The sequence below is a fragment of the Dunckerocampus dactyliophorus genome, chromosome 12 (assembly GCF_027744805.1).
Source record: "Dunckerocampus dactyliophorus isolate RoL2022-P2 chromosome 12, RoL_Ddac_1.1, whole genome shotgun sequence".
NCBI classification, from domain to species: domain Eukaryota; kingdom Metazoa; phylum Chordata; class Actinopteri; order Syngnathiformes; family Syngnathidae; genus Dunckerocampus; species Dunckerocampus dactyliophorus.
Window position 1 is genome coordinate 18,990,918 of NC_072830.1, and position 24,942 is coordinate 19,015,859.

Sequence of the window (24,942 nt, forward strand, 5' to 3'; positions counted from 1 at the left end):
AGACATAAAGAGAATGGGCGGTAATAAAGATTTTTTTGTTTTCCTCTATTTGTGTATATTTGTATTTTATACTCCCATCTAAGAGAGCTGCTGCTGCAGTGTTGTTGTAGTGATGGATGTCAATGACATAGTGATGGGAATTTTGTATATATTTAAGGGAGCCGTTTCTTTTGACTTGGCTCTCTAAAAACAGCTGACTCTTTCAGCTCTCAAACGGCTCTATTTGTTTTGCTTGAAGGATTTTTAAAAATGAGAGTGCATGTAAAATACATATCTAATGTAAAAAATATAATATCGAATATATACGTGGCTCCAGATTCCAACTAAAACAGATGGTAAAACACAAGAACTTACACCCATTTCAATTACACATGAAGGTCCAATCTGATTGTGTGTATTATAAATTTCCAACTATTTACAGTGAAATAACACAACATCAACAAAACTACATGCAGCCAAATAACAACTGGGTAACAGGTGGTGTTAGTGTTTAGTGAGGATTGGCATTCAGAAACTGAAAGTGCCTCAGCTTTTGTTTCCCGCTGCTCGTTTTCCTCACCTTTCTAGCTTGTTTGTGTGTGTAACCCCCTTCTGGTCAGTGTTGACACATACAGCACTTTGACAAACAACAGAAAAACAGACGAGAAAAAACGGCTGCTCGTTCACTTTACAGAACCGGCTCCCGTCATCCACTTCAAAGAGCCAGCTCCAAAGAGCCGTTTCGTTTGAGAACGACCCATCACTACAGTGACAATGACAAAGTTTTTGTCCATGTAAAAATGAAATGGGTGTGTTTTGTTAGTTGCTGCGGCAGCATCCAGGTTAATACGGTACTTCCATCCATCCATCCATCCATCTTCTACCACTTATCCGAGATCGGGTTGCGGGGGCAACAGCCTAAGCAGGGAGGCCCAGATTTTCCTCTCCCCGGCCACTTCGTACTCCCATACTTTTATTTTTAAGTGTACTTTATGCTGACCAGGAAGTCACTGTGTGCACGTTTTAATGCTGTGTGACCGGACAGTAGTTATGTTGCTGTTGGCGTGTCACGCTGCTTAGCGATAATGATGAAGCTGATAATACGACAAAACATGTTGACATAAATGTTATGTCGAGAAAAGCAGTCAACCACGTACGTCGATGTAAACAAAGGACACGGTGGACTGGGACTTGATGAGTGGGTCCACATAGACAGGTTGTCGACAGAAGCGGGGCAGATTTAGGCGGTTTGTACTGCAGCAGTATTAGACATGGGGTACTATTAACAGATCACGTAACCTTGCCACTTTTAAAGTATTGGAACATACATAAAAACTTCCCTTATTTATCAAGAAAAAGATACAAATGTTTGGTTAAGTCCAGTAATTACCAGGTTGTACCCCAAAGGACAGAAAGACTCCTTCATCCCGAATGTGTGAACATTAGCAAAGTGTTGGTTAAATGTCTAATTTTAAGCTGTGTTTGTCATCAAACGGGACATCTTGTTACCGAGTGACGGCGTGGAGAATGCCATGCGTCAGCTTGTTATGTAACGTGAAATCATATTAGAGTGGACTCTGGTGCTGGCCAGTGCGTTCAGCTTGGTTGACACGCTTGATGATGTTTTGTTGTCCACCTGCTACCCCCACCCCCTGTCCCGTCATATGCCTCCACGTCCTCCACTCCTCCCTCCCCATGTCCATAACCAGCGTGGCAAGGGAACGTGCTCTGTCCTCCCTCTGTGTGTGTGTGTTTGAGCTTGTCAATCTGGGACATGTGCATGCACCCACATAAGGGTGTGTATGTTTATCTCTGGCCATGTGCAGCAAGCTTGCGGCATACCAGCCGCAATGGTCTGCATATCTAACATAACACTGCCGACACACTTGCCCAATCAGTGAGAATACAACATGAGCCAGCCAACCAGAAAACTGCACTTTTCCTTGTGGTATTTTATGTTACTAACTGCACCCTGGATTGCACATAGTGTATGTCACAAATGCATTCAGGCTGCAGAGCAACGTGAACACAGGCTTGTTAAGATAGCTGTTACCTTTTCAACCACTGCTGGTAAATGGTTCATGCACATGGGAAGAATAGGAGCAGTGGTGTTACGTAAGAAGCCAGTGCATTTCTTCATGCTCACACTAACTTGAGCACACCAAACAGTATTGAATTCTTGTGCAAGTAAGGAAGGAGTGCTTTCTTAGTCTTTGAATGCAACCAAGGGGCCAGCTCTTCGGATCAGAGGCTGGTATTTGTTTCTCAGAAAGGGAGCCATTCTTCTCAGTAAGAGGATCTTACAGTGCAGTGGGGGAAATAATTATGTGATGCCGTGCTGATTTTGTAATTTTACTCCCTTGCAAAGACGGTCCAGAATTTTTATGGCAGATTTCTTTTAACAGAGTGACAGTACATCAACTAGGGATGCATGATATATATTTTTTTCAAGCCGATGCCCATAACTTCCTGCCTCTCAAGACTGATACCGATAATGCTAACTTTTTATATCTGTTATTTTTTTTACATTTACATTTAACTAATTTGCGCACACCAGGGGGTAAGAATGACTCAAAGTTGGATTTGGCAAACTGTACCTGTAAATTTGTCCTAACCACTATTAACAAAACATTAAAAAATGTCGGCACCTCAGAAGTACAAACCGTGGCTCCAAGGGATTTACAACCCAACAAAAGCCAGTACCTTCGACAATGGTAAAGGGCTGATCATCATCATCATCAGCTGGTTGCTGATCAAATACAGTACTTATTTCACACAAAATCACCAATATTTAATGTTTTATTTTGGATTTTTTGTTGATATTCTCTCTCTGCTACAATGAACCTCCTATAACAATTCTGGGCTGTTTATGTCTTTTACAAAATCAGCAGGGGATCTAATATTTATTTCCTCCTACAGTAATCATTAGCCTCCCAGTGTGTATGTGTGTGTGTGTGTTTATTAGCCAGTGAGTTGAGCCGCAAGTCCTCATCACTGCACGCTGGCACAACAAACTCTAATGACTCTGATTCATTCCTTGTGTGTGGAGGGCAAAAATAAAATGACACTTTCTGTGTGACGTGTTCTTGCCAGCATGCTCTTTCTCTCTTGCACACAAACACACATTCAGTGACAGCAAGTACTCTACTCACGTGGGAGTGGGGACGTAACAGTAGCAACATAAGCAGCCTCAGAGGGAGAGGGAGATATTATTTATGATGTTCTGCCAAACGGACAGGCAGGTCAGAACAGACTGTTCTGTTGCTCTGCCTCATGCTGGTTCACCAGCCAATCAGTAGTTGGTGGTCAGCGTTACCAGATGGACCAAAGCATTCGACTGCTGTTGACGAGAAGTATACTCTAAAGGCTAAGACTTGCAAACAGAGCACACACCAGGAAAAATTGTCGGTTGTATTGTCAATATAACACCAAGCTATTTGTTATTACAGATTATGTAAGTTCTTCTTACAGTGGAACCCGCTTAAATGGGCCCTACTTATGTTCATGGTCCACCGCTTTTGTCGACATAATTTCTATTAACGTCTATAAAAAATTGGTAAAACATCCCGTCTAAGTCAACTGCGTTGTTACTCCTAAAAAGTGTTCGCTTAAGATTTCGACCCAAAAGGGTCATTTGTATAAAAAAATGTCTCTTTATGTTGGCTATTGTCAACTTCATCATTACCTCTAAGCAGTGTTAAACGACAACAGCAACATAACTACTGTCTAGTTACACAGAATTAAAATATACGCACAATGACTTCCTGTTCAGTGCTGAAAAATAAAAGCTGGCGTCTGCCACAGCAACTTGCAAAATGCAAATACAAACAAAATAAAAATACAAAAAATGCACCAATGGAGGAAAATTATGCCAACGAACTATAGGTTTAAAAAATCCTTTAGCATCGCCATATCTCCTTATGTCTCTGGCCAAAGTCACAAGTACATGTGCAAGCATTGGGTAGTTTTCGATTTCTGTTATGTCGATAGCCGCCTATGTCAACATCAATCAGAGGGGCATTGGCGCAAACGGGTTCCGCTGTATTGTGAGATACATTGCAATCTTCGATGACCGTGCATTTTGTGTTACTAACATGATTCATGTGGCATCGTAAAGCCCAAAATGCTTTCGTGTGAGAGTACAAGTCAACATTTTGTCTTTTCTAGTCTCGCTAAAACATTGCTCACCATCCCAAGCTAACGTGTGTTTATATGACTTTAACCCCTCATACACACACATACCACATACTTCCCATTACTGCTGCAAATTAAACCACTCATGTATGAGAATCACTGCAGTATTTGCATAACGGAATTAGCTGTCGTAATAGTCATGGTACTGGCTGGGATCACAGCTTTAGCATTCATGTTCAAATCCTTTTTCACAGGGTGCTTAGGAAAAGGATGTTGAAGTGTAATTGCATTTTGTTTGGCTTCGCATCGTGACGCGTCAATTGACAGGCGGTTTAAATCTTATTAGTGAAAACTGGCGAGACAATTTTACCTTGAATAATGAGAGAGCTACAGGAGCTACATCTTTGTTGGGATGCTACAGTATTAACACATAGCATGCACTCGACCGTTTTAAGTTCCGTGGTGTCTTCCTCTACGCTCTTGGCTCTGGTTCCTTTTCCTCCAGTTTTTCCATGACCAAAAACTCCTTTACCCCTGTCAAACAATTATTGATTTATTGTTTGCACCGCACCTCGATGATCTGCTTGTTCCTACTCTTGTACTACTACTCAAGCATGTCCACAGCGAGCAGGACAGCCAGAAAACCATCCTCTCGGAGACAGACAAGCTCATTTGGGTCAGGCGAGTCCGTATGTTCCATTTCATCTGGAAATCACAATAAATAAATAATGAGCTCACATCAACAACACAAGCACATCCGGTTAATTTAGTCTTAGTGTCAGCCTGTTGACCACTTAACTAGTGCTTGGTTGATGCGAGTTTTGGCTAAACAAATGGCGTGCAGCTTACTACTAAACTAAACTACTAAGCTAGATAGTGAATATTTGATGTGGTTTACCTTTGTTGCACTCATGGGACACGTCCTCGAGAAACAAGCTCTTGACTCTTTTGTTGCTGTAGCACACCAAGCTGGCCATACCACTTGTTGGACTGTTCTTCTTATAATCTTGCTTAAGTTTCTTCTTCCCCATGGGCTCTTTTTATCCAGATTTAGGTGTAGACGCTGCAACCTTTTTCCAAATCCCAAGTAATTACAAAAGTTTCTACAGTGGCAAAGCGGTGAAGGCGTGCCAATCATGATTGTTATGTTATGTTATGTTATGTTATGTTATGTTATGATTGTAAAGCATTGCGAGGGGTGAGTAACGTGTCTTCCTTTAACACTTCTATTCTGATATCACACCTCAGGAACAATGGCTCAGGCTCAGATGTTTGTGCCACATAGAAATGTGCAGCTTTCCAAATTGTGTAGTTACCAGCATTATTTAATTGGTTTCTTATTTATGAATTTATTAAGACTAACCTGTCTTACTTGTTGATAATGGGAAAACATGGGGTACTATGGTGGGGCGGGGACTGCCCTGGGCCCTCCTGCTCGGCTGCCGCGTGGGGCCGGCCTCTCCCCCTGGTGGGGGCGCAGGTGCCTGAGCCCAGCTGCCCCCGCGGAGCCATCTCCCCTGGGTGGGAGGGTGGTTTGGGTTGCCCCTTTTTATTTATTTATTTTTATTTTATTTTTTTTTAATTATTTTATTTGATTTTATTTCACTGATTTATGTGTGTGGTGTATGTGTGATAGGTGGGAGCTGCCTGTTATCCTCCGGCGCCTGTGGCTGTCCCCCGGGTGACGGGGGGCGCGGAGGTGGGGGTCGCGGATGTGCGGTTTGGGCTCGGGGTGGGGGGTGCGTGGTGCTGGGGTGGGGGGGATCCCTTGCTTTCTCCCCTCAGGGACGGGGCCGCTGTGGCTCGGTGGGTGGGGCGTGTGGGGGCCGTGGGCGGGTTGCGCGTGGGGGCGGGCGGCGTGGTGTCCATCTGCGTGGTGCTTCCCGGGATCGGCGGGGGGATGCTTGCTCCGGGGTGGGGCGGTCGGGGGGTGGCTTTGGCCGGGGGCTTGGGGGTCGGGCTGGCGGGGGGCTGGCGGGCGGTCCCTGCTGCCTGCTGGTGTCAGGCTGGTCCTTGCTTCCGGGCCGGCGGTTGTCTCCCTCCCTCCGGGGTTTCCCCCTTGGCGTGTTGGTGGATGGGCGGGGGGTGGGGCGGTGGCCGGTCTGCGGCGTGGCGGGGGGCGGGGCGGGCGGGGGCATCTGCTTGGGCGCCGGGCGGGGGGCCGCTCCTCTCGCGGGCCCGGTCGTGCGGTGCTTGCTTCTCTGTCCCTCCCTGGCGCCTCTGGCCTGCATCCCTTGGCGGGGCGGCCCTGTGTCGGGGGTCGGGCGGGGGTTGGCCCGGGGCGGGCCGGGCTCCGTGAGCTGTTGTTGCTGCTGTTGTCCTTGTCTCTTGTCTCTCTTTTTTTTGTTTTTGTCCCCTCTCGCCCCCCCCCCCGTTTCCTTTTCTCTTCTTCTCTGTCCCCTCCTGCTCCGGTCCGGTCGCTCCAAATTTGCTTTATAACAAGCATCAAGGTCGAATAAATTTTGTATGACAGGGGAAGTGTATATCACACTTCTCTCTGGCAGAGTAAATCTGTTGAGCACTTGACGGCATTTAGGTATACAATTCTATCTGCTTTAAAGGCTGGACAGGACAGGGGTAAAAAAAAAAAAAAACAAACAAAAAAAAAAAAAAAAAAAAAAGATAATGGGAGAACATATTGGTCGTGATTTTTTCAATGACGATTTTGTTGAGATAAGATGTTTAAATTAAATGTCACTTTTTCTATAACTTGTATTGCATATTGCCGTATTTGTCTTATTTTGCACAAACAGTGGTTATTTGTGAAATACATCCAGTGGCATCACAGTAAAAGAAGCATAATGTGTTCATTCATTACATGACATGTGACCTGACATTCATTTGAGGGAAGAGCTGCTTCCTATATCGGCATCGGTTAATACAGACATCAGTATTGAAGTGCTGGACAATATCGGACATTGTGAGCACTTCTGTTTACGATGATAGGTTATGATGTCATGATGATGTTATGTTCTATAATGTAATCTTAACATGTTATGTTACTGTGCTTGATCTAAATGCTGTGCATTTTCCTTCCAGAACTCAAAGAGTGCACAGGGACTGGTGGGACTGAAAAACCTCGGAAACACTGTGAGTACAGCTCTCACACAACTTTGGTATCTGTCCCATGAAAAATGTAATTTATAGTGAATGGAGACGATGTAAAAGAGTTGCAGTTATCGTCTTGTATGATATCAACCTACTGAGACAAATAAATGCCGCATGTGTGTTGCTGTCAGTGTGTATGGATCAGCATGTTTTGAGCTTGTAGTGTGGACTAAGGGGGGTTCACCAGTCAGATACAATGGATTCATGGTCATAGGTGTTTTTTGCGTGTTGAACTGGGGTCACAGTTTTATTTGGATCTCATTACATTGCCTTTATTTTGAACATGCTTAACAGATTTGAACAGTTTTATGTTTTGCATATTTTGTTCCCTTCCTGTGCCCAAAATGAACCAAATTACGCCTCATTACACCCTTACTATCGATTATTATTGACATACAAATATAGCCTTGTTGCCCTTAAATCAGAATTGAGAATCAATCATTTTTTGTCACATATTCAGCAGTGGTGAAAACGTAACCTCTTCAGTGGAGGTTAATGGTCGAAGTGCAAGTCTTCATCCAGTGGGACTGTTCTACTGTTTGTTGTGTTTTTGCAGTGTTTCATGAACAGTATCCTGCAATGTCTCAGCAACACACACAACCTGCGAGACTACTGCCTGCACAACTCGCACCGAAGAGACCTTAATAACAACAGCCGCACCAACACAGCCCTCATGGAAGGTGAGAGACAGCGGCGGACATGCGCCCCTCTTTTTCCTTTTAACCTTGAGATATGTACTGTATCTTGAGATTTGTACCGTATTTTCCGGAGTATATGTCATACTATGGCTGGCCCTGCGTCTTATGTATCAAAATGTGTCTATCATTTAGCATGCGCTGCCTTCAAATTCAAATGGAGTGGTGGTTGTTTTTTTGCCGGCACCTAGTGGCCGCAATAATTCATCGAGTTGAGCTTGTGACACAGTCGGGCACACAAATTGAATGATACAGAGCATACTGGACGCTTTTTGTTATGGAATACTTTGTTGGAGACTGTGTCTGTAATGCAACTGACAAATTAACTTGACAAATGTGGTATTTTAGACAGCACTGTTGTTTAATTAGGACACTAATTATGTCTATCTTGGAGATTGTAGCTGCTGTGTTAGCCACTAACTAACTAAATACACATGTATGATTTTCAGTCTATTTTAATTCATTTCTGACTGCAAAAATTAAGTTTCTGGCGTCGTGTCACCAATGTTCCCCCTAAGTTTTCAAGTATCTGAGCATACACAAAAACGACCTGAGCATTCCTTGGACCTCTGTGAGCGGCATCGGACGTGCACACTGAAGCACTGAAGTAGCGCACCTGTCCAAAACAGGTCTAGACAGTGTTCATCGTTGTGTTATATGTTACCCCCATTTGTTCCCTGTCACTCACTGAGTTGCATCGCAAAATGGTACAGAATAAATTGTTATGTGTTTATTTCATTTACAGTTCAAGTAGGATTGTATTTTGTGCGCTGCATAGATTTGCAGCGCGCATGCAGAGAACCCGAGAGCAGTGCGCGATTGCGCACGGGCGCAGCTTAGAGGGAATGTAGCGTGTCACGTATTAAAAGTGTCTTATTTGAGAACATTGTGACATTTATTAAGCAGGTAAGATTGGATTGTAACGTATACTTTAAAAAATGTGACTTATTTCAGCTTCTGCAGCTTTAGTTTGTCTCTTTGTTGGTGTAAACATTGGCCCTTCCCTCTGGCTTTGTCGTCTTCTCTGGTGAATTTATATGTTCGGAACGGCGCCATGACACACCTATAAGTTTTTTTTTAAAAAGCTTGCTCTGATGGTAACTTTATCTTAAACACTGCTAAATGGAACTAATATGTTTTTTTCCTCTTTTTTTTCCACTCTATAGTCCGGATTGACTTGAAGTCCGGGAAATACTGTACTTGTTCTGCAAAATATGATGCCTGTTTGACTGCGGAATAAATGTTATGTTTCTGTCTTTGTTGCTAGAATTTGCCAAGCTGATACAAACCATGTGGTCGTCAACCAGCAGTGAAGCAGTCAGTCCGTCCGAATTCAAAACTCAGATCCAGAGATATGCTCCTAGATTTGTAGGATACAAGTAAGCAGTTTTTTCACCTTTTATGATGGATTGCCTGGTACAGTGGAACCTGCTTAAGTCTGCCCCACAAGCCATGTATGTCGACCAACTCCTCAAGTCCTGGTCCACCGTCTTCTTACTACTAAAAAGTGGCTGCTTATGTCGACATACAGTACATGGTCAACTGCTTTTGTCAACATAAAATTTGAGACCTGAACTGGTCACTGATATGAAAACTGGGTCAGTTTAAGTTAGTAGCTCTCAATTATTTTCTGTCATGCCCACCCAGGGGGGACACATTTTTTTCCGCCACTTATGACTTGAAATATTATTGACAGCTGGTACGCTTCCATCTGTAGTTCAGTTCAGTCAGTACAGATAAATAAACAATTATTAGGCTCTCCATAATATTTTATCTTCAAGGGATTGTGTATTAAAAATTCATACATGTTGGCAGGTCTGCACTAATAGTGAAAGTACCTCCTGCCACTCAATGCCCTCCCCTCCCCCGACCACGCCCCATTATCATAATCATCCTTATCCCTAAGTAGCGTCAAACGACAACAGCAACATAACTACTGTGTAGTTCAAAGCATGGCACGATTAACCTGCAAAGGATTTCAACAAACTGCTATCGGTTCAAAAATCCTTTCTCGCCCATTCGCCATATGTCTATGACAAAATTGCAAGCAATGGCTATTTTTGAGTATGTTGGGTTCCACTGTACCCGCACTTACCCAAGTGACTAGAGGTCCGACATGGCGATGTCTGTGTCCTCCAGCCAGCAAGATGCTCAAGAGTTTCTGCGCTTTCTCCTGGACGGTCTGCACAATGAGGTCAACAGAGTCACAGTCAGGCCAAGAGGCACTGTCGAAGACTTTGATCACCTATCGTAAGTGTTGATGTTGTTTGTGTTTGTAATGTCAATCTTGCTTATGTGTGTCAACGTGTCAACATCTTATGTACTCATATCAGATCATTTAAATTGAAGTAATTTAAATTAACTCCGTAGCATGATGCGTTCATGAGCCCACACAAACCACCTAGACATTTACACAAAAGACGTTATGGGCAATGTTAAGAGTTCTGTGTTGTCCGACTGTCTGTGAAGCCGTGAACGCATCAGGCTGAGCGCTGTTGTGTGTGTCCGGTGCTGCATGTGTGGAGAAGGCTACGTTCGCTGATATTATTCTAGCTCCATTTGCTGATATTCTTTTGGCACGGTTGCATATTAAAACAAAGGGATATCAGGAATCATAATTGTATTGGCAAACATGGATCTGTACAGCAATTAGAAATTACTACTGCATTATGGTGAATGAGATGTGTTTTCTGCAAGAGAAGTACAAACACAAAAACACATTTTGTTTGGACCAAAATTTTCAAATTTGCAGACCCGTAACCGCTGAATTGCGAATGTGTTAGGGATCCACTTACTAATTAAATGATTACAACAGAGAAGCGGTCTGCTCTACGTTTCCTTCTTCATCTGAGCATAAAATTACGTTTAAGTAGTAGTTTTTATTTTCAAATATGACAATTTTAAAAAGGAAAGAGGCTGATTTTTTTTTTAAGAACGACTTTGAGGACTTGAATTAGAACATGCATATCACCAACTTTGGCATTGCTTTGTGTTCGTGTGTGTTTGGAACAACCCATGTGCACATAGAAATTGAGTGTTAACTTAAAGCTACTGTATGTGTCTCCGTTGCTCCTCCTGTGTCAGCTCTCAGATCAGTTGCCCCAGTTCTTTTTGGATATGAGTGTATGTTATCTAACTGCTTGTTGAGGGGCCATGTTAATCCGCAACTTCCTAAATCCCTTGCTGTTGTCCAAACAAATCAACGCTGTCCAATTGTGGACAGCAAAGCAATGCGAGAAAGCCTCGGCAGTTTTCAACTTTGTGTCTTGGAACAGAAAAAGCGTCACTAACCCTTCAGTAAGCTTCCCCCAGCCCTCAGTAAGGGATGCATTTTTATGCATCTATGGCTAAACACTGCTGTCCATCGAGCGGTCTCCAGAATAATCACTTCTACATGACACTAGAATGGGAAGAAAAAGGGATTTACACAGTGTTCGTTGCGAGCTGCATCGTGATGAACTGGCGGGCACGTTAACAGTGTATTACCTTCTCTGTGATCAGGGATGAGGAGAAAGGGAGGAGGATGTGGAGCAAATACCTGGAGAGGGAAGACAGTAAAATTGTTGGTGAGTAGAACATTCATTTTTAGTTTTTAGTATCCGGCCTGCCGTTGGAGCTGAGGTGTCAAAAACCTTGCCTTTCAGACTTGTTTGTCGGGCAGCTCAAGAGCTCGCTGACCTGCAGCCACTGTGGTTTCTGCTCGACTGTCTTCGACCCTTTCTGGGATCTGTCTTTGCCTATTGCCAAGGTACGGGACACCCAATATACAGAACGTTGACACTCCTACGCTATACTTGCAAGGTTGTTCATGTCAGTCAATTCAGTGACCAATGATGCTTTGACCAGAATCTGACAACATGCTGACATTGTCACCTATAATGACGATCAGCTTTGTAAAATGTAACACTTGTTCATTGGGATGACATCATAAGAGAGCTAGAACAATACACCATCGGTCATTATTACAGATTGTTTGGTTTGGAAGAGTAATGCTGTGGAATAAAAAAAGTAAACTCAGCAATACTGGGGTTGCATTATTTTTAATGCAATAAAGAGCTATTTTCATAACCATATTCAATTCCACAAATTCATGTAACAAAAGCTTGTTATTATTCAAAAAACAACAAACAAACAAAAATAATCGTTACCGGATCAGATCGGATCGAATGGGCAAGACTTTTAAAAAATCAGATCGGATGGGATGCCAAAAAATGTGGATCGGGACAGCAATCAAGTCTGGTGCGTGTGTTACTAGTGACACCTAGTGGCCAGTGTAGACTACAGTTCATCAACGTCCTTTGATTTCTTTAAACAGCGTTTGTATTTTAGTTCTTTTAGACATTTTTATGCTTGAAAATGGTTCATTTAGACTAAGAATACATCAAATTTGCTTAAAATGCATATTTTTGACTAATAATAGGCTGTAGTCAACCATGAAACAGCGGTGATTTATTTATTAATTTTAGAAAATGCCAATATAGTGAGGGCTGGATGTTCGAACCATGCAGTGGTACTGTCTACTTCCACAGAGTGACTTCCTGTTCAGTGGTTCTCAGTATGCTTCTAAAATAAAAGTGACAATACAGTGGACTCACAGATTTGCATATTTTTGGTTTGAATTTTTTTTCCCATAAGTTGGCCTTTTTTTCCGCCAAAAACTCATTCATTGTAAATTAATAATAATTTATAAATACGTCATAATACAGGTCAAATGTACAGAATATATCTACCACTATTCCAAATCCTCCAAATGTGATATGCTTATGTGTTTGTGCCTCACTGATCATGTTGAACGCCCCATAGTTGTTGTGTGACACAAAGGTGAAACTTACATATAACTTAGACACTGATACCATCTGTTCATGGATCATCTTACATTATCACAGTGGTGAGTATCTATACATCTTATACGTTATACTGTATGTGTTTAATGAGTCTATGAGGCATATTGAGGAGAGAAGAAGGGTTCTGCAGCTGAATCTAAAATTACAACAGTCACTTTTTTTGCAAATGTTGATCCGAAATCGGAGGAGGATGTTAACATCAAATTAGCAGGAAGGTGTTCAGGGGCAGGGGGAGCTCGCTGTTTGTCAAAAATAGACATTTTTATGGCCGTACTCTGGATTTTCGCCATGTGCGGATGGTCTCGTAACGTAACCCCCTCGATAAGCTGCTGCCTAGGTTCCCAAAGTGGGGTACGTGTACCCCTAGGGGTACACTGATTGTCACAGGTGTATGTCAATAAAAATGAAAAACAATTATCGCCTAACTGTCAGAATTACGAGTGCGCCTGAACGCCTCTGGCGTTGTTTGAATTTGTTTACTGCTCTGTGTGCATTATATGAACAAATAAGTAATTATGATTATTTTATGCGTTAAGTGCGTTTAATCTTGAAGATTCCAATTATATTGGTGTTCCAGTCCCCCCTCACAAAAAACACCCAAGCAAATGTCTTAGATTGTTATCCATGGGAAGAAAGACTTGCGCATGTACGAAAGCATGGGCGAAGCTATTTTCAACGGCTTATGTTGATGTCAACTTAAACGGGTCCCACTGTATAAGTGCTGTGCTGTGCGTGTGCTAATGTGAATGCATCTGTGTTTGCGCTCAGAAGGGCTACGGTGAGGTGAGCCTTATGGACTGCATGCGGCTCTTCACCAAAGAAGATGTCCTTGACGGGGATGAGAAGCCAGTAAGTTTCAGTACATTTTTAGCGTGAGCATATGTAGCGTGTACTGCAGTACTCAGTGGGATTGTTTTCTTTTTTCTGTAGACGTGCTACAAGTGCAAAGCAAGGAGAAGATGCACCAAGAAGTTCACAATACAGAAGTTCCCCAAGATCTTAGTTCTCCGTATCCTTTCTGCTCATGTGCTTCATTTTGGCGCTTGAGGAGTGACAACCGCCAAATGCCGATTATTACCGCCTGGTGTAGCCCTAAACATTTTGGCAAGCTCTCAGTCTTGGAATCTGTTTTACTCAATCATTCACAAGTTAAAAATCTATAAATTGCACTTGCCAATAGGTAGTAACCCAATACATCTGGCTGAGGCATCTTCAGGCAGTACATGTCCTCTCGGTGTCAGTGTGGGCTTTTGTGCGAACCCATACTACCGCTGGAATCAGTACTATCCGCATTTGGGTCGATCCGCCCACCCTTGTGGAACTGGCTGGGATAATATAACAAGGGACTACACAAAGTATCAGCTAAAACAAAAAATCTGAAACATACTGACTGTTTATATGAAACATGACGAATTGAATGTACTGTCAAGGGATACAGCCTAAAAAAGCACCGCTGCAACACTGTTGTGGATGCAGTTTACTTGCAGAAGCTCTCTATGGCTTCTTGCCACACTCAAGACTGCAAATTGTCCTTTACCCTGAACAGGATAAGCAAAATAGATAGTGGATGTCCGGATAAAGCGTTACAGTACAGGCCAAACGTTTGGACACACACAACATAACCCCATGGGCCCCACCCCATTAATAAGGCAAGACATTGCACTAAGTAACCCTGACAAGGCACACCTGTGAAGTGAAAACCATTTCAGGTGACTACCTCATGAAGCTCACTGAGAGAACACCGAGGGTTTGCGGCGCTATCAAAAAAATTGTTATTTCACGCTGTTTTGTTAAGTACATAATTCCACGTGTTCATTCATAGTTTGGAGAAGCTACAATGTAAACAGTCATGAAATTCAAGAAAATGCATTGAATGAGTGTCCAGACTTTGGGCCTGTACTCTACATACAAGCTGTTAGTAGTACAGCAGTACAGTACAAGCAGTACAGTAGTACAAGCACCTACCTCAACATAGTCAAAGTTTTCTCATTCATAATTTGGCAACAAGAAAAAAACTTTCTATTTCCTGCCACAGTTGCTACCTACTTTTGTATAATATGCAATGGTAATCACATGTAAGTCTATTCTATTTTGTAGTTATGCAATATTTTGCCTCCTAATTGTATAATTATGTAATATGTTGCATGGCCGTCGTCTAATTGTACGCTTATGTAATATTTTGCATTGCTGTCGTCTTCCAATTGTATAATTATGCAATATTTTACATTGCCGTCGTCTAATTGTACGATTATGTAATATCTTGCATTGCCGTCGTCTTCCAGTTGTACAATTATGCAATATTTTGCATCGCCGCCATCTTCAAATTGTACGATTATGCAATATTTAGCATTGTCGTCATCTAATTGTCCGATTATGCAATATTGTTCACACTTCATTCACACCAGCCAAGGAAAGAAATGTCAATGGAAGCCTATAAATACCCTGAGTTGTACTGTACAGTATATGCCAAGCACACTTTCCTCAAATGCACACGGCATCAGTGCTGACAGAAAAGATGCTCCTTGACTTCTCCCTCCTGTGCAGACCTCAAACGCTTTTCAGAAGCAAGAAGAACCAGCAAGCTGTCCACCTTTGTGAATTTCCCGATGAAGGATCTAGACTTGCAGGAGTTTGCGTCCGACAACAGCAGTAAGTTTTCCAACATGAGCTGTAAATAAGGTGTTCTATAGACTGAGCATGACCATTTCTGCATTAATCAGTAGATTTTTAAGCTTTTTCCAGCGCACGTCTGATGGCGACCAAAACACTTGTTCTTTTCTGTGATGTTTCAGTCAATGCAGTTTACAACCTGTATGCAGTGTCCAACCACTCAGGCACCACCATGGGGGGTCATTACACAGCCTACTGTCGCAACCCCACATCCGGGGAGTGGTACACGTTCAATGACTCCAGGTACCTTTCAACTGTGATCACTCTGGTGGCGAGAACACTTCTCTTTGTGTCCAATGGTGATTTTTCTGTCAGATATTTTCCCTTTTGGTGCACCTTAGCTTGGGTGTGAACAAGGGGTGCTTATTTCGTGACTTCTTGGAGACTTTGTGGGCTTTGTGGGCAGTGGGACATGCATGCTGTACATTTGACCACTATTATATGTATGTACAGTATATATTATATACGGTAAGTTTTTACCAAAATGGGCTATTTAAAAAATATATTTTTTTAATGAACAATTTGATTAAATTTGTTTTTAAAAACGGTGTTTTTTTCTTTTTACCTTTCTCTGAAAGTAGGCCTTTTTGTAATAACAACTTTTTAAAGAAAAATATGTGAATTAATCAATCAATACTGAATTTTTTTTTTTTTTTTTTACCAAAACAAGCCTATTTTCTGAGAAAAACATTAAAATCATGTTTTTTATTTTTATGTTTTAATAATTTTTTTCTCTGAAAATGGGGCATTTTGAAAATAGGCAATGGCTTATTCAAAATGGCGTATTTTCAGACAAAAAAATATTGTTTTTCATTGATTGATTGATTTTTTTTGTCTCATTGCTGAATTGCGTAAAAAAAAGTTTTTACAAAAGCAACCAATTTTCAAAATGGCCTATTTTCATTGAAACAAAATATGAACTAAAAACATTTAGATTTTTAGGGTTTTCATATTAATAACCTATTGTCAGAGGAAAACAATGTAACTTAAAATGAGAAACATAGAAAGTGTATTTTTATGTCTTACATTTTAATTGTTTTCTCTGAAAATAGGCCATTTTGGTTAAAACATTTGACATTTTTTCAGCATTGACATCCCTGAAAATTGACTGATTTTTGTTAAAAAAAAAAACTTTTTTTAATAAAATTTAAAAAAACAGCAAAAGCAAAGCACAAGCAGCCTATTTTCAAAGGAGAAAAATGAAAATTTAAAACATAAAAAAAATGTTTAACTGAAAATAGACCAAAAACATTTTGTTTTTATTATTTTTACTTTTTTTTTCTGAAAATAGGTTGTTTTGAAAATTGTCCATTTTGGTAGAATTTTTTATTTATATATATATTTTTCTACCAAAAATCTGCACATTTTCGTGGACGTCACTCTTGAATCACAAATGTGCGGGACCTTCTGTATAGTTACTGGTAGTATGGAAATAAAGGCTGGACCTGCCATTTGGAAACCAGATAACTTCTATGACAGCAGAGACGTGATCAAGTTCAGTAGAACAATATCAACAACACAACAAATAAACACGGCTATTTGTCCAAATAGACATAAAAGAGAACTGAAAAATGTCCATCTCATCAACTGATTCGACACTGGTCCAACAATTGGTATCAATAATATCGCTATGTGGATCGATCCGCCCACCTACTACAGGGAAGCTTGGCAAAAATAATAAACTTTCACAGCATCAACAGGTGGTCGTTTTTGTCGTCCGAAAGTTCGGACATGTTGAACTGCGCAAATGTAAACATGTGATGTTCTTCAACGGAACAAAAGCACATCAGACAGCATCAGTAATCGCTGAAGTAAATGAAATGGATAGACGTTTAAATATAGCTTGTCTCACATGGTCACATGTCCTGCGCACCGAAATAAACGGTGATGCCTCGCTCTTTCTGTCTCTCTCCAGAGTAACGCCAATGTCCTCCAGCCAAGTGCGCAGCAGCGACGGCTACGTGTTGTTCTACGAGCTGAACTCTTCCTCCCGCATGTGAAGCCTGGGGGGGTGGGTGTGGGGCAAGAGGGGCCGCAGCACCACCCTTGATGGATGGTGCAATGGAAAAGGAGCGTTACAACGCACGCACCGAGGCTCCTCAACCAGGATGGAGGCTGCCTGTGTCAGCAGAGAACACGAGAAAGGGGCACGCAAGAACTTCGATCACCAGCCCTGCTTTCTTTCTCCCTTGTCGTCTGTCTTTCTCATCCAGGGTAGATGTGTGTGTGTGTGTGTGTGTGTGTGTGTGTGTGTGTGTGTGTGTGCGCGCGTGTTAGCTGGACACAGGGCAATAATCCCATTCACCTGAGGAACCCATGAGTCCACCTGCATCTCCTAAATCTATGCACCACAAGCCCAACTCCTGACTGCGCCTTCACTTTTTCTTGGTTGCCTCAAAGCATTCGACTCACAGGTTTTTTGTGTCATTTCTGCTTTCCAGTATTTTTGTTTTTTGGGGTTAGCACATCGTCATGATCATCAGCTAAAGTGCGCTCGTGTGTGGCTTTTTTTTTTTTTTTAAACTTGGTTGTGGTTACAAGACCTGCATGCACTGCACCGTAACACTCCAGCTGTGTCTCAAATGGAATACTTCCGTCAGTACGCTTCAGGAAGTATATTAGGTACACTGCGTACGCACCCATTTTGACGGTCCCAATTCGATTACTGTTGGAAATGACGATCCTTCTCTCCTTTTCAATTGTGAATTGCAACCACTGGAGTTAGCCCCTCCCCTTTGGCGCGATTGAGGGCTGTACATGCGCCATCCGGGCACTGATGCCACACTGCATTTTCTTGTACTTCTCAGTGTGAGCGCACTTACGCACTGAAAATGCTGAGTGTAAGTACGGAAGTGTGCAAATTGAGACACAGCTCATGTCGCTAAACATGGCACAGCGGCACTGTTGTACGTCTAATGAAGCTACTCTTCCCCACATGTGGCTGCTGCTGATGTTTGCAATGTGCTGTGAATGATTGACAGTTTTCATCTATTATTATTCATGAATATCCATCATAGTTAGGTCCTCATCGGTCATTAGGAGGTCTTCCTCTCGTTTCATGCCATTGAACAACAAGGAAAGAATGTTTTAAAGAAGACACACACAAAAAAAACATGATCTGTATATTTTTATATCCTGATGCAATATAGAGAATGTACTATTCAATGGTGCTGAAGCTGACCCATAACTGTTTTCGTTTGACTTCTGTACCGAGTTTCAAGGAAGAAAAGAGATATTTATGCTTAAAGGATATTGTAACGAGTCACTTTTTAACAGAGGCAGTCAAACATGATTCGATATCTATGAATATATGTGAATAAAAGGCCACAGAAAATGCGTTGCTTCTATTTATTCGAAGTTTTGCATTATAACATTCAATTTTGCTGTTAATCAACTCAAATCATACAAATGAAATACGAGTCATAAAAAATGAAGGCTGCAGTGGCATATTGTACATTAAATGTACTGTAATATCTCATATTAATAGTACTTTTGTTTTTATGAACATGCCAAGGAAGATTAAAAATTAATTCTGGGCCCAAAATGGCACCCAGGCTGGACTTTGGACATCCCTGCTATACAGCGACTAACGACATGAATATATACACAACTTAAATATGGAATTGTAGTGGTTTGGGAATACTACCTGATTTCTTTGATTCAGAACAGGCCATTTTTTGTCAGTTTTGAGTCTTAACAATAAATTTGCACTTACACACGAATGCAGTTTTCATTTTTCCGACACTCTTCCTGAGGACACAGCATAACTTATACATAAGAATATAGAATTATATATTGTAGTTGGAGCAGATAGTATGAAATTAAATATATGCATTTTAGAACTTTGGAAATCCTAAGACTCCCCAAGGCAGGATGTAATAATCTATATATTTGCATCTCTTTATCTGTATTTGTAATTCGTTTTATTTGTATTATAATCAAGCTAGACATACATTTTAAGGGACAATGGTGCCGTGTTTGAATCAGTACTCAGATATTCCACTAGGTGGCGACAACGCACATGACAAACCAACCGCCAATAAACAACAGCAGAAGAAGAAGCAAAATCTTGGAAGTCGCAATTGAAGCTAGGAAGTTGCACGTTTTTTTCTTCAGTCGGCTTAAAGAAAGACAACATACAAACTACCGCCATGTTTACTTCCTTGGCTTGTGGCGCTTTAGTGTTTCCTGGACTATTCTACGGCCTCAGGAAAATACTCAGGTCAACTTTCACGCACTGGAACGACGCCGACGTAGTCACCATCAGCGAAAGGTCGGTCAGCCGAACTTCACTGAAACAGGTGTCAATTTAAGCGTTTCTCCGGCTTGCTGCCTTTGTAAACACTGAAGTCATTCAAATGCTTTTGTAAGGTCACTTCTGTCATGTGCGAGTTCATTCGGCACAATAATTATACAATATTTATATGGTATTTCTATTCAAACGTGTATCGATGTAAATATATTGTTTTTAGACGAACCATGGCATGTTCACATGCTAACATGAAGAAAATGTATCAGTAAACAACATTCTTTTTTTTTAAAAAAAAAGGTGGTGTGGTCTTTGTTGCTGTTGTTTTCAGGCTTGTTTCTGCCATCCACGGTTCACTGTCGACTGCAACTGGAGTCATAACAGTGACATCATGCAACAATGTAATGACTGACAGGTGAGCTTATATACACTCTTAAACATATATATAATATTCACAATTTTTTTTTTTATACAGTGGAACTTGCAAAGTCCAGAGTCACTCACTGAAGTGAATCGGGTACTCAATGTGCAGAAACTCGCACATGCGCAACAAGTTTGCTAGCAAGCTGTGGATGCTTGGCATGAGTCTGTGGAATGTGACACTTTGTAGAGTACCCGTGAGTCAGTGAAACTCGAGTCTTGTGTAGTACCGGTGAGTGAGAGAGCCTGGAGTCTTCGTCAAGTACCCATGTGTCAGTGAAACTCAAGGCTTCATTAGTACGTGTAAGTCAATGAAACCCGAGTCTCCATCGGGGAGAGTACCCGTGTGTCAGTGAAATTTGAGGCTTCATCGAGCACCCATCAGTCGATGAAACCCGAGTCTCCGTACAGTGAAGTCTTTGTCGAGTACCAGTGAAATTGTCAATTGTCAAAAAAAAAATACAAAACTTTGTCGAGCACCCATGGGTCTGTAAACCTGGAGTCTTCATCGACTACCAGTGAGTCAGTGAAACTAGAGTCTCTGTCGATTAGTCTGTCAAGTAGTCTTAGTCAGGTACCCATGAGTTAATGAGACAAGTACCCGTGGGTCCCGATTTAGTAAAAAAAAAAAAAAAAAAGTTTTCCTTCAGAGTTCCGTTATTATCAAACGCAAATGTTAACCGGTGTGCCCACAATGAAAATGACATGCACATACGACATGACCAGTTAAGCAATATTCTAATATTTGAAAACCAGAACTATTTGGAAGTCAAAGCGCTTTGAGGGTTCCACTAATGGATCCGAGCCCCATCTAGTGACTTCACAGCGGTGCAGTATTCTTATTGAAGCAGTTCTTCTCACTACACGCAGGCACTGGCTGGTGGAGGAGTTTATGCTGTTTGCTGTTTCCTACATGGCCACGGACATCTACGCCATGTACCTGAGCCACTACCACATTCAGAGGGTCAAAGGTTACAGCAGCCTGTACAGCAGCCACTCTCTGCTGACAGTGAAGGCTTTCCTCTCCAAGGACTTTTTGATCGTCCTCCATCACCTCGTGCTGATTTTTGTGTGCTTTCCCATTGCTATGGTACGAATTGAGTGTGTGGACCACACGGTCCATCTTTTTTTAAATGCTTTTTGAATGTTAATTTAAAAAAATACTTCAGATTTGTATTATTATTTTTATTATTATTATTATTATTACTACTAGCATATATGCTGTATGTGTCTCAGTTCTTCAGGAGAGGACTGGGTGATTTCTTCCTTGGGTGCTTTTTCACCGCAGAATTCAGCACCCCGTTTGTCTCCCTTGCAAAGATCCTCATCCAGGTACACAACAAAAACTACTACCACCGAACTTAAAAACTCGTCATACTTGTCTTAATGACGTACTACGAAGCTTCAACAATTCAGGACCAACTGGTTTGCAGGCTGAACACAAAAAAGGTCTACCCTTATGCAATCCTTTACTAACGTTTCCAAGCTAAGTAAGACACAGGCATAGAAACAGGAGTCCAGAACTGTCAGTGAGCGATTCTCCAGTCTCTCGGTTGCAATTTTGCAGTCGGAAAGATAGATGTAAAAAAAACCCAAAAGAAATGAATATATTTGTAGTGCAATCGCTCCTCTACAGTTACATTTGCATGTGTTGAGTAGGCTCACAAACAGCGATAAAAACATGTGGCAAGAATTAAAATAAAAATATGCACAAATGGAGGAAAACGATATCAACAAACTGCCCATGTTGGGTTCCCAAATCCTTTTTTATCTCTGGCCAGTCACATGTAGCTTCAATTTCAGGTACAGTCATGGAAAAAATGATTAGCCCACCCTTGTTTCTTCAGTTTATTGTTCATTTTAATGCCTGATACGACTAAAGGTACCTTTTGTTTGGACAAATATAACAATAACAACAAAAGTAGCTCATAATAGTTAACTTTTTTGTCAGTACAATGCTATAGCTATTCATGTAAGAACTTAAGGGATTTTGGTTATTATGAAGAAAACCATGGACGTTGCCCCCCCCCCCCCCCCCCCCCCGCCACTTGGTGCTTCGTATTTTGCAGTTTCAGTCTACAGTATCGCGTTTAGTTTTTCAAAACTATATTAATAATAAATCATGCTGTCTCGTGGTTGAATACGGCCTACTATTAGTCAAAAACTATGCATATTTGTTAAACAATTACATATTCTTGCCTAAATGCATCATGAAATGGTTAAATGAGCTACAATACATTTACAAGGCATTCAGAAGATGCATTGAAAGATATGATGATGATGATATGTGGTATTCTACACTGGTGTTACATTGATGAGACAATAGCCACCGCAGGAAGTACTATACAGACCAGAAAATGAAAAAAGAGCCAGGAACTCTGTCAGTGCCAACACGTGTGAGTCTATATTATGTCTTATTTATGTTTTAAATTGATTATTTTCTGTTTTTTTATACTATATTGGGTAATATGAGTGTAAATGGGACTATTTTATTATTCTATTATGTCTAGAGGGCTCTAATGTAGTGTAAAAAAGAAGGTAGTAAATATGTTTTGTATGCTCTAACTACAAAAAGAAATAAATTCTACTTTGCAGCAATTCTCATATTACTGGTGTGGAACCAATTACATACAGTAACTGTGATAAATGAGGGATTAGTGACTGACTGATTACTGAAGGCACTCTGCCAAGTCTCCAAGGGGTCGTGAAATAAGCACACATTATTCACATAAAAGCGAAGGCACACCTTACACACACGTGCCAGCAATGGCTAGTTTCGGTTTCAAGTCCGGTAATATTGATATGTTGACATGTATCGGCAGCCATCATGTCCGTATCGTTACACTGCCTCACACGCACACAAACGTCTATGTCACTGTGCTTTAGTAACCCACCAGTAAACCCAGTACAGGGGAACCCGTTTACCTCGACGCCCCGCCGACGTCAACATAAGCAGTTGTTGACATAACCAAAAATCCAAACCGAAATTAGACTTGTGACTTGGGCTAGAGGCATAAGGAGAATGGGCGATAATGAAGGATTCACCCATCATGCCTATCACTGACAGACACGACTCCTGAATCAAGATTAATTTCTCCCTGCCCCTTGTTGAGTATTAGTGACGAATCAAAGTACGAAGCGGGTAAGAATCGATTGAGAATAGAATACAGTATGTCATTGTTGAAACTGTGTCTCACCTCCAGCTGGGCCTCAACAACACCAGACTGCACCGGGTCAACGGCATCTTAGTCCTCCTGACGTTCTTCACATGTCGGATCTTGATCTTCCCCTTCATGTATTGGATGTACGGGCGTCAGGTTGGCATGCCGCTGCACAAGGTACCCTTCCATCTGCCTTGGCACTGCAACGCCGGCAACCTGCTGTTCCTGGCGCCTCAGATCTACTGGTTCTTCCTCCTGCTGAAAAAAGCCATGCAACTGTACGGAAGACATAGGAAAGTACAGTAACTCAACGCAGCCTCAAAAGAAATACGTAGGTCTGACAGTTCAACCATGAAGATTTGATCTACTTTGATGCATCATTTCCTGAAGCTTTAGTCTTTCTAGCAGTCAACAGTCAACACACCAGGCCTAAACGCACACAGGCAGTCATGGTCGACATGACACAGTTTGATTGCAAAATGTTCTCACTGTTCAAAATATTCATCATTACACAATGGATAACGAAACACAAGAATACAGGACTTGCTGTGAATCAATGCACCATTTCTTGTCTTTTTCACAGCCGCCAACATTACGCATTTTTCCTACACAGCAGTCATTTTCAGCCTTAAATACGCTTGTATTTCGTCTCATTTTACCAGTTTTTTCCTCGTTCAGCCAGCCGACTGATTTTGGATCTACAGACTGATGTCACTCATACCGTGAACTTCTGACAATAGTGTTTGTGTTATGGACATGTTGGACTCTTTGGCCAGCCTTTCTAGGTCATAATCTCATCTTTCAAACTTTTACTCAATAACCCTACATTGCTTTAATATACATCCACTTCATTCACAAGACAAAGGAGTCTACAGTACAGTAGAAAAACTGTGCTACTCTACTTTATTCTACTGTACGCCTTTCTAAGCAGTGCTAGTTGTATGTAGCCAAAGCAGCCTTTGTCGGTCAGCACAATGCACTTTTTAACATGATATATTTGTAAGAAGTTTTGCATGATCAAGTTTTAATAAAAATGCAAGCATGTGTGATGTGTGGACCTGTGTGCATGTTATTGAAACGTAATTGATATAACAAATTGTTTTAAACATTTGGGAATGATTTTGCTAAATGTATGGCTATTAAAAACACTGAAGAGTGTTGGGGGATATGTGAGGGATCATGTGTTTTAGCTTGACTTAATAAAGTTAATATACAGAATACTGTATATTATGGGGGAAAATGCTTCATTTAATTAATTTATCACCAAAAAATATATAAATTTCATATTAAAAATTATGTAACTTTAAAATTGAACATTAATAAATGTATATATTAAAATTAATAAAACATGCTTAGCATATATTAAACATAAAAATAAATACATGCATGATTGTTTTTGCTAACTGTAAGCCATAATCATTACAATTAATAGAAATAAAGATTTGAAATATCTCCCTGTAATTGTAAACAAATCATAAAGGATGTCGCTCAGTGAGGACATGTAATAAACAACATGTATTTATTAAACATATATAACATATGTATTATATTATTTATATATACTGTATGTGACATAAATGTATAGTATGAGTTTCTCTTTATACATTTACGACAGACCAGTAATTTATTTCAAAACACTGTCGTATCAAGCTGATATCATTGTTACTTTTATTTGGAATGAA

General features: G+C 41.1%; 2 protein-coding genes across 4 annotated transcripts in view; both read left to right on the plus strand.

Annotated features, from left to right (window-relative positions):
* Positions 1–19,125, plus strand: part of usp2a (ubiquitin specific peptidase 2a) — a 40,184-nt gene extending 21,059 nt beyond the window's left edge. The window contains exons 5-15 of one of the 3 annotated variants that reach the window (XM_054793888.1): positions 7,153–7,203; positions 7,778–7,901; positions 9,184–9,295; positions 10,056–10,166; positions 11,418–11,482; positions 11,561–11,664; positions 13,529–13,609; positions 13,691–13,769; positions 15,305–15,409; positions 15,553–15,673; positions 17,346–19,125. In XM_054793888.1, coding sequence (XP_054649863.1) covers positions 7,153–7,203; positions 7,778–7,901; positions 9,184–9,295; positions 10,056–10,166; positions 11,418–11,482; positions 11,561–11,664; positions 13,529–13,609; positions 13,691–13,769; positions 15,305–15,409; positions 15,553–15,673; positions 17,346–17,430 — 1,038 coding nt within the window. In that variant the 3' untranslated portion in view covers positions 17,431–19,125. The remainder of the gene's footprint in view (positions 1–7,152; positions 7,204–7,777; positions 7,902–9,183; positions 9,296–10,055; positions 10,167–11,417; positions 11,483–11,560; positions 11,665–13,528; positions 13,610–13,690; positions 13,770–15,304; positions 15,410–15,552; positions 15,674–17,345) is intronic. The other 2 variants (XM_054793890.1, XM_054793889.1) reach the window with 2 other exon arrangements.
* A 324-nt stretch (positions 19,126–19,449) lies between these two features.
* On the plus strand, positions 19,450–24,465 carry LOC129190993 (TLC domain-containing protein 3A-like). Its single transcript, XM_054793892.1, has 5 exons — positions 19,450–19,703; positions 20,011–20,094; positions 20,970–21,189; positions 21,336–21,431; positions 23,303–24,465. The coding sequence occupies exons 1-5, from the start codon at positions 19,582–19,584 to the stop codon at positions 23,564–23,566; spliced, it is 786 nt and encodes a 261-aa protein (XP_054649867.1). The 5' UTR covers positions 19,450–19,581; the 3' UTR covers positions 23,567–24,465.
* Positions 24,466–24,942: the final 477 nt, after the last annotated feature.